This window comes from Oncorhynchus mykiss, chromosome 13 (genome assembly GCF_057628025.1).
Source record: "Oncorhynchus mykiss isolate SJ-2025 chromosome 13, ASM5762802v1, whole genome shotgun sequence".
Lineage (NCBI taxonomy): Eukaryota > Metazoa > Chordata > Actinopteri > Salmoniformes > Salmonidae > Oncorhynchus > Oncorhynchus mykiss.
The window spans coordinates 71,411,693-71,424,436 of record NC_143034.1 but is presented as its reverse complement, the minus strand read 5'-3'; the positions used below and the strand labels follow the sequence as shown (position 1 = coordinate 71,424,436).

The 12,744-nt window shown below is 46.0% G+C and overlaps 1 protein-coding gene across 3 annotated transcripts in view; it reads right to left on the bottom strand.

The window, feature by feature from the left end:
- Positions 1-2,857: 2,857 nt before the first annotated feature.
- ush1ga (Usher syndrome 1Ga (autosomal recessive)) overlaps positions 2,858-12,744 on the bottom strand; it is a 34,062-nt gene continuing 24,175 nt past the window's right edge. Inside the window, exons 2-3 of one of the 3 annotated variants that reach the window (XM_090197417.1) lie at positions 10,961-11,833; positions 8,645-8,697 (exon numbers count right to left, since the gene is read on the bottom strand). In XM_090197417.1, the coding sequence (XP_090053543.1) occupies positions 11,000-11,833 (834 nt within the window). In that variant the 3' untranslated portion in view covers positions 8,645-8,697; positions 10,961-10,999. Of the gene's footprint in view, positions 11,834-12,744 lie in introns of all 3 variants that reach the window. The other 2 variants (XM_090197419.1, XM_090197420.1) reach the window with 2 other exon arrangements.

Here is a 12,744-nt window from a genome sequence, read left to right as displayed (position 1 = left end):
TAGTGTTTCCTTCTGAGTGACCAGGCCTTACCTAGTGTTTCCTTCTGAGTGACCAGGCCTTACCTAGTGTTTCCTTCTGAGTGACCAGGCCTTACCTAGTGTTTCCTTCTGAGTGACCAGGCCTTACCTAGTGTTTCCTTCACAGTGACCAGGCCTTACCTAGTGTTTCCTTCTGAGTGACCAGGCCTTACCTAGTGTTTCCTTCTGAGTGACCAGGCCTTACCTAGTGTTTCCTTCTGAGTGACCAGGCCTTACCTAGTGTTTCCTTCTCAGTGACCAGGCCTTACCTAGTGTTTCCTTCTGAGTGACCAGGCCTTACCTAGTGTTTCCTTCTCAGTGACCAGGCCTTACCTAGTGTTTCCTTCTGAGTGACCAGGCCTTACCTAGTGTTTCCTTCTGAGTGACCAGGCCTTACCTAGTGTTTCCTTCTCAGTGACCAGGCCTTACCTAGTGTTTCCTTCTGAGTGACCAGGCCTTACCTAGTGTTTCCTTCTGAGTGACCAGGCCTTACCTAGTGTTTCCTTCTGAGTGACCAGGCCTTACCTAGTGTTTCCTTCTGAGTGACCAGGCCTTACCTAGTGTTTCCTTCACAGTGACCAGGCCTTACCTAGTGTTTCCTTCTGAGTGACCAGGCCTTACCTAGTGTTTCCTTCTCAGTGACCAGGCCTTACCTAGTGTTTCCTTCTGAGTGACCAGGCCTTACCTAGTGTTTCCTTCTGAGTGACCAGGCCTTACCTAGTGTTTCCTTCTGAGTGACCAGGCCTTACCTAGTCTTTCCTTCTGAGTGACCAGGCCTTACCTAGTGTTTCCTTCTGAGTGACCAGGCCTTACCTAGTGTTTCCTTCTGAGTGACCAGGCCTTACCTAGTGTTTCCTTCTGAGTGACCAGGCCTTACCTAGTGTTTCCTTCTGAGTGACCAGGCCTTACCTAGTGTTTCCTTCTGAGTGACCAGGCCTTACCTAGTGTTTCCTTCTGAGTGACCAGGCCTTACCTAGTGTTTCCTTCTGAGTGACCAGGCCTTACCTAGTGTTTCCTTCTGAGTGACCAGGCCTTACCTAGTGTTTCCTTCTGAGTGACCAGGCCTTACCTAGTGTTTCCTTCTGAGTGACCAGGCCTTACCTAGTCTTTCCTTCTGAGTGACCAGGCCTTACCTAGTGTTTCCTTCTGAGTGACCAGGCCTTACCTAGTGTTTCCTTCTGAGTGACCAGGCCTTACCTAGTGTTTCCTTCTGAGTGACCAGGCCTTACCTAGTGTTTCCTTCTGAGTGACCAGGCCTTACCTAGTGTTTCCTTCTGAGTGACCAGGCCTTACCTAGTCTTTCCTTCTGAGTGACCAGGCCTTACCTAGTGTTTCCTTCTGAGTGACCAGGCCTTACCTAGTGTTTCCTTCACAGTGACCAGGCCTTACCTAGTGTTTCCTTCTCAGTGACCAGGCCTTACCTAGTGTTTCCTTCACAGTGACCAGGCCTTACCTAGTGTTTCCTTCTGAGTGACCAGGCCTTACCTAGTGTTTCCTTCTGAGTGACCAGGCCTTACCTAGTGTTTCCTTCTGAGTGACCAGGCCTTACCTAGTGTTTCCTTCTGAGTGACCAGGCCTTACCTAGTGTTTCCTTCTGAGTGACCAGGCCTTACCTAGTGTTTCCTTCTGAGTGACCAGGCCTTACCTAGTGTTTCCTTCTCAGTGACCAGGCCTTACCTAGTGTTTCCTTCTCAGTGACCAGGCCTTACCTAGTGTTTCCTTCTGTTTAAAGAGAAGGGATGTTTCTAGACAACACTATGTTCCCGCCGCACCCTAACTTCCTGCAACTATTTATAACCATACTCCAACTTATCTTACAATAATGTAGTGAGAGACTGAGCTGGTAACAGAATTATTTAGACATTTTGGAAATCTAACAAACGCACATCTGTCTTTCATATACAAATACAGCTCGGGGAGGGGCTCGGTTCAGCCTGACTCATTTGCTCTGTTTCACTTTTGTTGAAATGGAACAATTCAGTTTAGGTCCAGACTAGGCTAGATTCAATATAAACAGGAAATGTAAACAGGAATTAGATTGTCTGGATATAGAGCCGTTGTAAACAATGAGAGTAAGTCTGGCATAGAAAAATAATTACAGAACATTGAATGGGAATGTCTGTGAAGTCAGGTACAATGACCGGTTATGACCAAAAATCCAAGCTCATGTTGTGATCCAGTTAGTTGTAATTTAATGCATACCTGGAAAATGACTCAATAATATCCTTGATTGACAAAACAGTCCTTACCTACTGTGCACATATTAATCAGTGGGAACGATCTTGGGCCTCTGAGTATCGGTTTACTTAAATTACCCATAACCTCTGACTCCATTGTTTCCCCTATCCCTCTTCCTACATCCCAATTTTAATTTTTCTGGAAGTGTGCTCTAGTTTATTTCCCTTCATGGATTTAAAACTGAAGGTTGGCATCATTCATTTTGTGAAAATGCATGTACATGCATGAGGAGTGCACAATTATACACTTTGGGGGAAAGGACAGAGAATCGGGATGCAGGTTGACGAAGTTAATGAGGATTACTCCCAGGTCGGTCGGGTGCAGGGTGAGGAAGTTAAGGAGAATTACTCCCAGGTCGGTCGGGTGCTGGGTGAGGAAGTTAAGGAGAATTAGTCCCAGGTCGGTCGGGTGCAGGGTGAGGAAGTTAAGGAGAATTACTCCCAGGTCGGTCAGGTGCAGGGTGAAGTTGCTCCTAGTTGCTCCCCCACTAATGGTTAAGGTTACGATTGTAGTAGGGGAAGCTGATCCTAGACCCTGGAGCGACCTGCCTCAGTCAGAGTCCTGTCTGTTGCAGCTTCACATACACAATGCAGAGAAGGACATATTAGTATATTTGTTTATTTAAAAACACTGTTTGATCTTTAAAAAAATTAGGCATTCAATGTGGACATTGTTTAGGTTTCATGAGCATCTGATAAAATCCACCACCAAAACCAATGACACATACAATATTACTGGGAAGACTTCGTCACATGATCAGAACAGAGACATACAGAACATTCCATAGACATACAGCGCAGACTGAAGACTACAGTGATGGTTAGAGGCAATAGAGAACTTTTAGCCTCTATGGGTGCTCTTCAGACAAAACGGGTCCTTTAATCTAAATGGACAGAAATAGTTTCCAGAAATGACATCCTCGTACAGAAATGACCATGAGAAAAAGCAGAATACCTGCCTACAATTCAAGACTTGTGCAGTTTCATGAAATGGATAAAATCCAGTGTTCCAGGTTTCTATGAAACAGGACCTATTTTTTAACTAGGCAAGTCAGTTAAGAACAAATTCTTATTTTCAATTCTTATTTTCAATGACAAAGCATAAATTTGAGAAAAAAAAACACTTGAAAAACCCCACCTCAAACAGACAGTTAACTGGTTAACGGCCTGTTCAGGGGCAGAATGACAGACTTGTACCTTGTCAGCTCGGGGATATGAACTTGCAACCTTTCGGTTCCTAGTCCAACTCTCTAACCACTAGGCTACCCTGACGCCCCTATAATGAATTACAATATAATGAGTGAATATACTTTTCCTTCTCCAATGTTTTAATTAAACATGTTAAACAGCAGCTTTTCTGTGTTGGAATGGTGCGGCCGTACCCCAACAACAAAACGGTGTGGCCATATACCCATCATTAAAAATAGGAATGCTAGTAGACCGCTGATTGGCCAGCTCATCCTCCTTAGGAGGATGACATCATCCTCTATGAGGAAATAGCAAGCATTTTTTAAACGGTCTGTTTGAGGTGGGGTTTTTCAAGTGGTTTTTCTCCTCAAATTTATGCTTTGGCCACAAATAATAGTATAGGATGAGTCAACAACATTGTTTGGGTACGAGTTGACAGAATATTAACTTTTAAAAGTGAGATTTTCACTGGACAGTTCCATTAGCATCATACCAAACCAACATGTGTAACCATACAGCCAACCTTCTAATTAGTAAGGAAACGTCCATAGTGTAACATGGTTCACCTGTACGCTGGACATCTATATACTGCATCAGAAAATCATCAGAAACATAACTATGACAATGGATTTAACTGTGTGTGAGGTTTACCTATCGAAACATTAAAAAATCCACCCAATACGTGTTTAGTTGAACATTCTCACATAGCGTCAACTTTCAATGAAAAAAAATAATTGGCCTCCTTTATCAGTGAACCAAACTGAAAGTGGTTGACCTGGCATACTGTGTGTAAACAAATGTACTGGTACAAAATGGAACAATGAATGAAGATGAATGACCCGAGCCAAACCAATCAACAGGTACAAAAAAATGCCTTAATAGCAGAGAACTGGTAATGCACAAATAATGGTAATATTGTAGCGAATTGGAGGCAGCCTGACTATGACTCATAACCACCCTACAAATTTGATACATTATCTCCATCAACAATGGAAGTATCTATACAAAACTATGGATTTGACACCTTGGCTGGGATTCTATGCAAGGCGCGTTATAGCACTCACTATACAGCCGACAGTGTGCTTTGTAAAGACATTTTCCCAGAAGTTCGCGGAGATCGCATTCATTGTAAAAGCTGCGTATTCAGGCTAAAGAGTAAATGACCTTTAAAAACCTGTTATGGTGCACAGCGTTATAACACATCTTGTATTGAATCCCGGCCTCTGTCTAATGGATTAATCAACAAATACAAACAAATAACCATATGCTCATGTATGTAAAAATCCTGTCCTTAACAAATACACTGACACCAGGAGCACAGTCTCAGGGGATGGTAGTACGGTGTCTAACATGCCCCATGTACTGGCACTAGGAGCACAGGCCCAGGGGATGGTAGTACGGTATCTAACATGCCCCATGTACTGGCACTAGGAGCACAGGCCCAGGGGATGGTAGTACGGTATCTAACATGCCCCATGTACTGGCACTAGGAGCACAGGCCCAGGGGATGGTAGTACGGTGTCTAACATGCCCCATGTACTGGCACTAGGAGCACAGGCCCAGGGGATGGTAGTACGGTATCTAACATGCCCCATGTACTGGCACTAGGAGCACAGGCCCAGGGGATGGTAGTACGGTATCTAACATGCCCCATGTACTGGCACTAGGAGCACAGGCCCAGGGGATGGTAGTACGGTATCTAACATGCCCCATGTACTGGCACTAGGAGCACAGGCCCAGGGGATGGTAGTACGGTATCTAACATGCCCCATGTACTGGCACTAGGAGCACAGGCCCAGGGGATGGTAGTACGGTGTCTAACATGCCCCATGTACTGACACCAGGAACACAGGCCCAGGGGATGGTAGTACGGTGTCTAACATGCCCCATGTACTGACACCAGGAACACAGTCTCAGGGGATGGTAGTACGGTATCTAACATGCCCCATGTACTGACACCAGGAACACAGTCTCAGGGGATGGTAGTACGGTATCTAACATGCCCCATGTACTGACACCAGGAACACAGTCTCAGGGGATAGTAGTACGGTATCTAACATGCCCCATGTACTGACACCAGGAACACAGTCTCAGGGGATGGTAGTACGGTATCTAACATGCCCCATGTACTGACACCAGGAACACAGTCTCAGGGGATGGTAGTACGGTATCTAACATGCCCCATGTACTGACACCAGGAACACAGGCCCAGGGGATGGTAGTACGGTATCTAACATGCCCCATGTACTGACACCAGGAACACAGTCTCAGGGGATGGTAGTACGGTATCTAACATGCCCCATGTACTGACACCAGGAACACAGGCCCAGGGGATGGTAGTACGGTATCTAACATGCCCCATGTACTGACACCAGGAACACAGTCTCAGGGGATGGTAGTACGGTATCTAACATGCCCCATGTACTGACACCAGGAACACAGTCTCAGGGGATGGTAGTACGGTATCTAACATGCCCCATGTACTGACACCAGGAACACAGTCTCAGGGGATGGTAGTACGGTATCTAACATGCCCCATGTACTGACACCAGGAACACAGGCCTAGGGGATAGTAGTACGGTATCTAACATGCCCCATGTACTGACACCAGGAACACAGTCTCAGGGGATGGTAGTACGGTATCTAACATGCCCCATGTACTGACACCAGGAACACAGTCTCAGGGGATGGTAGTACGGTGTCTAACATGCCCCATGTACTGACACCAGGAACACAGTCTCAGGGGATGGTAGTACGGTATCTAACATGCCCCATGTACTGACACCAGGAACACAGTCTCAGGGGATGGTAGTACGGTATCTAACATGCCCCATGTACTGACACCAGGAACACAGTCTCAGGGGATGGTAGTACGGTATCTAACATGCCCCATGTACTGACACCAGGAACACAGTCTCAGGGGATGGTAGTACGGTATCTAACATGCCCCATGTACTGACACCAGGAACACAGTCTCAGGGGATGGTAGTACGGTATCTAACATGCCCCATGTACTGACACCAGGAACACAGTCTCAGGGGATGGTAGTACGGTATCTAACATGCCCCATGTACTGACACCAGGAACACAGTCTCAGGGGATGGTAGTACGGTGTCTAACATGCCCCATGTACTGGCACCAGGAACACAGTCTCAGGGGATGGTAGTACGGTATCTAACATGCCCCATGTACTGACACCAGGAACACAGTCTCAGGGGATGGTAGTACGGTATCTAACATGCCCCATGTACTGACACCAGTCTCTGACACCAGGAGCACAGGCCCAGGGGATGGTAGTACGGTATCTAACATGCCCCATGTACTGACACCAGTCTCTGACACCAGGAGCACAGGCCCAGGGGATAGTAGTACGGTATCTAACATGCCCCATGTACTGACACCAGGAACACAGTCTCAGGGGATGGTAGTACGGTATCTAACATGCCCCATGTACTGACACCAGGAACACAGTCTCAGGGGATGGTAGTACGGTATCTAACATGCCCCATGTACTGACACCAGGAACACAGTCTCAGGGGATGGTAGTACGGTGTCTAACATGCCCCATGTACTGGCACCAGGAACACAGTCTCAGGGGATGGTAGTACGGTATCTAACATGCCCCATGTACTGACACCAGGAACACAGTCTCAGGGGATGGTAGTACGGTATCTAACATGCCCCATGTACTGACACCAGTCTCTGACACCAGGAGCACAGGCCCAGGGGATGGTAGTACGGTATCTAACATGCCCCATGTACTGACACCAGTCTCTGACACCAGGAGCACAGGCCCAGGGGATAGTAGTACGGTATCTAACATGCCCCATGTACTGACACCAGGAACACAGTCTCAGGGGATGGTAGTACGGTATCTAACATGCCCCATGTACTGACACCAGGAACACAGTCTCAGGGGATGGTAGTACGGTATCTAACATGCCCCATGTACTGACACCAGGAACACAGTCTCAGGGGATGGTAGTACGGTATCTAACATGCCCCATGTACTGACACCAGGAACACAGTCTCAGGGGATGGTAGTACGGTATCTAACATGCCCCATGTACTGACACCAGGAACACAGTCTCAGGGGATGGTAGTACGGTATCTAACATGCCCCATGTACTGACACCAGGAACACAGTCTCAGGGGATGGTAGTACGGTATCTAACATGCCCCATGTACTGACACCAGGAGCACAGTCTCAGGGGATGGTAGTACGGTGTCTAACATGCCCCATGTACTGACACCAGGAACACAGTCTCAGGGGATGGTAGTACGGTGTCTAACATGCCCCATGTACTGACACCAGGAACACAGTCTCAGGGGATGGTAGTACGGTATCTAACATGCCCCATGTACTGACACCAGGAACACAGGCCCAGGGGATGGTAGTAAGGTATCCAACATGCCCCATGTACTGACACCAGGAACACAGTCTCAGGGGAGGGTAGTACGGTGTCTAACATGCCCCATGTACTGACACCAGGAACACAGTCTCAGGGGATGGTAGTACGGTATCTAACATGCCCCATGTACTGACACCAGTCTCTGACACCAGGAACACAGTCTCAGGGGATGGTAGTACGGTATCTAACATGCCCCACAGGGGCCAACGTATTGGGGTCAGACAGAGAGGTGTTGGAGGGGGGCAGGCCACACCTCCTTGTTCTTCTCTCTGTACACTGTGCCACATGACATACAAGAACACTGCTGCACATCAACACTGTGTTCTGTGGATACAGATCCAGGCAGTCTTTGGCTGACTGCGTATGGTGACGCAATGCTCCAAAAGATGGCATGCCACAGCTCTCTGTCCTTCACGGAAGCAGCAAGGTCCTCTGTAGTTAATTAAAACGGTCAACAGTGTCATTTAGTTCATTAAAAGGGTCAACAGTGTCTTTTAGTGCATTAAAACCGTCAACAGTGTCGTTTAGTTCATTAAAACGGTCAACAGTGTCATTTAGATCATTAAAAGGGTCAACAGTGTCTTTTAGTGCATTAAAACCGTCAACAGTGTCGTTTAGTTAATTAAAAGGGTCAACAGTGTCTTTAGATCATTAAAATTGGAAACAGGGAAGTGGACTTCTAGAACTCACTCTGATGAAGCTGGAACGATCCAAAATACCTTTCAGATTTCTTCAGCTCTTCTCCTTCATTTACAAAGTCCATAGAAAGCTCAGGTTTCTGTATTTTACTTGTCTTCTTTTGTTCACTGAGATGTTTATCTTAACAATGTCCTCCTTTCTGCCTAACAAGTCACAGGGTGACCCAGGGAATGAAATGACAACATTTCTCTGAATGTCCTTACATAATCACAGAGTCAGACAAGCGTGTCCCTGAATGTTGCATACACTACAACAAACCGCTATTTATGTTGTAGCTGTAAAGTCTCTGAATGTTGCATATACTACAACAGACCCCTTTGAGACATTAGCCCTGACAACACTGAGCAACAATGCTCCACTGACCTACCTTTAAGGTAGGAAGAGCATTCTGCTGGACCTATACAGTGTGTCCACCTAGTGGTCTCCAGAAGAATGGCAACGACATATTTGAAGAGAGACAGGAATGAATTCTATGCCTGATTGTTACTATTATCATCAACCAAAGAAAAAACTAGATGCCTACCTTCATAACTATGTGTAGAGGAGAGCAGCGACAATACTAACATGTCCCAGTGAAAAATCCCCACACTACACACTCAGATGTAATCTGGAGGTTAGGTTTACTCTGTAGGTTAGGTTTAGTCTGTAATGTAGGTTTACTCTGTAATGTAGGTTTACTCTGTAGTGTAGGTTTACTCTGTAGTGTAGGTTTACTCTGTAGTGTAGGTTTACTCTGTAGTGTAGGTTTTTCTCTGTAATGTAGGTTTACTCTGTAGTGTAGGTTTACTCTGTAATGAAGGTTTACTCTGTAATGTAGGTTTACTCTGTAGTGTAGGTTTACTCTGTAATGAAGGTTTACTCTGTAGTGTAGGTTTACTCTGTAATGAAGGTTTACTCTGTAATGAAGGTTTACTCTGTAGTGTAGGTTTACTCTGTAGTGTAGGTTTACTCTGCAGTGTAGGTTTACTCTGTAGGCTAGGTTTACTCTGTAGTGTAGGTTTACTCTGTAATGTAGGTTTACTCTGTAATGTAGGTTTACTCTGTAGGCTAGGTTTACTCTGTAGGCTAGGTTTACTCTGTAATGAAGGTTTACTCTGTAGTGTTTGTTTACTCTGTAATGTAGGTTTACTCTGTAATTAAGGTTTACTCTGTAGTGTAGGTTTACTCTGTAGTGTAGGTTTACTCTGTAATGAAGGTTTACTCTGTAATGAAGGTTTACTCTGTAGTGTAGGTTTACTCTGTAGTGTAGGTTTACTCTGCAGTGTAGGTTTACTCTGTAGGCTAGGTTTACTCTGTAATGAAGGTTTACTCTGTAGTGTAGGTTTACTCTGTAGTGTAGGTTTACTCTGTAGTGTAGGTTTACTCTGTAGGTTAGGTTTACTCTGTAGGTTAGGTTTACTCTGTAATGTAGGTTTACTCTAGTGTAGGTTTACTCTGTAATGAAGGTTTACTCTGTAGTGTAGGTTTACTCTGTAGTGTAGGTTTACTCTGTAGGCTAGGTTTACTCTGTAGGCTAGGTTTACTCTGTAGTGTAGGTTTACTCTGTAGTGTAGGTTTACTCTGTAATGTAGGTTTACTCTGTAGGCTAGGTTTACTCTGTAATGAAGGTTTACTCTGTAGTGTAGGTTTACTCTGTAGTGTAGGTTTACTCTGCAGTGTAGGTTTACTCTGTAGGCTAGGTTTACTCTGTAATGAAGGTTTACTCTGTAGTGTAGGTTTACTCTGTAGTGTAGGTTTACTCTGTAGTGTAGGTTTACTCTGTAGGTTAGGTTTACTCTGTAGGTTAGGTTTACTCTGTAATGTAGGTTTACTCTGTAGTGTAGGTTTACTCTGTAGTGTAGGTTTACTCTGTAGGCTAGGTTTACTCTGTAGGCTAGGTTTACTCTGTAGTGTAGGTTTACTCTGTAGTGTAGGTTTACTCTGTAATGTAGGTTTACTCTGTAGGCTAGGTTTACTCTGTAATGAAGGTTTACTCTGTAGTGTAGGTTTACTCTGTAGTGTAGGTTTACTCTGTAGGCTAGGTTTACTCTGTAGGCTAGGTTTACTCTGTAGTGTAGGTTTACTCTGTAGTGTAGGTTTACTCTGTAATGTAGGTTTACTCTGTAATGTAGGTTTACTCTGTAGGCTAGGTTTACTCTGTAATGAAGGTTTACTCTGTAGTGTAGGTTTACTCTGTAGTGTAGGTTTACTCTGTAGTGTAGGTTTACTCTGTAGTGTAGGTTTACTCTGTAGAGTAGGTTTACTCTGTAGGCTAGGTTTATTCTGTAGTGTAGGTTTACTCTGTAGGCTAGGTTTACTCTGTAGGTTAGGTTTACTCTGTAGAGTAGGTTTACTCTGTAATGTAGGTTTACTCTGTAATGTAGGTTTACTCTGTAGGTGAACAGTAGTAGTAGAGGTATACAGTACCTACACAGCATCTTCAGATCCAAAAGTGTCATTCACCATTCACAGCAGGGTGTCCTCGATGTAGTCAGGGTCCTCAAGGGTCTCCAGACGTCTCTTGCAGGCATCTAGGATTTTCTTCCTGGGTCCCAGGGGGATGTGGATGCTCTTGAGGTCCTGGTCCGAGCACAGCAGCAGCGCCTCCAGGTCAATCTTCTCCCGCCTGAAGACGGTGAGGAACTCGCCCATGGTCTGCGCAGCCAAGAACACCTCCAACGGGCTGGTCACGGCCTCGAAGTCATCATCCAGCCCCAGCTCCAGCTCGTCCCAGGGAAGCTCCTGGCGGTTCCTTTCCCGGAGGCTGCTGGCACTGCCGATGCTGTCCCCCCCATCGTCCAGGCTGGGCGAACGCCGCAGCCGGCTGCGCAGCCGCACGTTGGTGCTGCCAGCCCGTTCGGTTCCTCCGCTGAGGCTCCCCTCGTCACGCCCGCCGATGCCGAACAGGCCACCGCTGATATAGTTGCGTCGGAACACCATGGTTCCCAGACCGGGCCGGTTGAAGAGAGAGTCGTGGCCCGAGTCGGTGCTGACCTCAGAGTATTCCATGTCGGGCCGGTAAGACAAGTCCGGCTCGCTGATGGCACGAGAGATGGTGTCGTCGTTGGCGTCTCCGTGGAATATGTCTCGGAGGTTGCCGCGGCGCCCTGCGCGGTCCCGAGGGCCGACATAGGTTCCCTGTTTAAGGAACATGACATCGTTGCCCAGCTGAAGGCCCGAGAGGGAGCGCACGCTCTTCCTGCCGTCCTCGTAGATCTTGAAGGTCCCGTCCCCTTGCTTCCTCTTCTCCAACCTCTTCTGGATCTTGGTCTTGCCTCGGGTTGTGGCGTGAAGAGTAGCCTGCAGGGACAAAGAGCAACACAGGCTTCAACCACTAATTATAGAGGAGCACACATCTAAAATTTAACAGACTTTCTCCACTGATGGGAAATGTTGCTGTTCTAACTGTTGTGCATGTGAAACGATACAGCAGCAGACATAACAGAGAGGGAGTTTCACATGCAACAGTTGGAACAGCAACATTTCCCATCAGTGGAGAAAGGAGAGGATACAATGACAGTTATTTGCAGTCTATAATTATGTACGCCATGTTGACAATTAAAGGGACATTACATTTGTAAAACTTGAGATAAGTCAATATCACAGGTCATTCATTTTATAGATGCAGCTTTGTACTACAATCCTAAATGAAGGGAAAAGAGAAGCATCATATTATTTCCAGATGTGCTGTGTTCATCTTTCCCATTTATTCATTTAGCTTGAGGCATCATATAGCTGGAGCTACACAAACAATGGCGTGGAATGTGCACTCCTCTTGACATTGGACTATTTTTATTTTTTTAAACTATTTTTATCTGACAAACATTGGTTTTGGAGTGGAATGTCCCTTTAAATAAATATTCAAAAGTCAAAAATGGCTGGATGAGGCTGTACTGTACTGACCTAAGAGTACGGCACACTGTCACACCCTGATCTGTTTCACCTGTCCTATGCTTGTCTCCACCCCCCTCCAGGTGTCTCCTATTTTCCCAATTATCCCCTGTATACCTGAGTTTTCTGTTTGTCTTTTGCCAGTTTGTCTTGTCCCGTTAAGTCCTAACAGAGTGTTCCTGTGTTCTAGTTTTTCCTTAGCCTTCCCAGTTCTGACCTTTCTGCCTGACTCTGATTTGGGAGACACCTGGAGGGGAGTGGAGACAAGCACAAGACAGGTGAAATAGATCCGGGTGTGACACACACTGACGGTGGTGTTT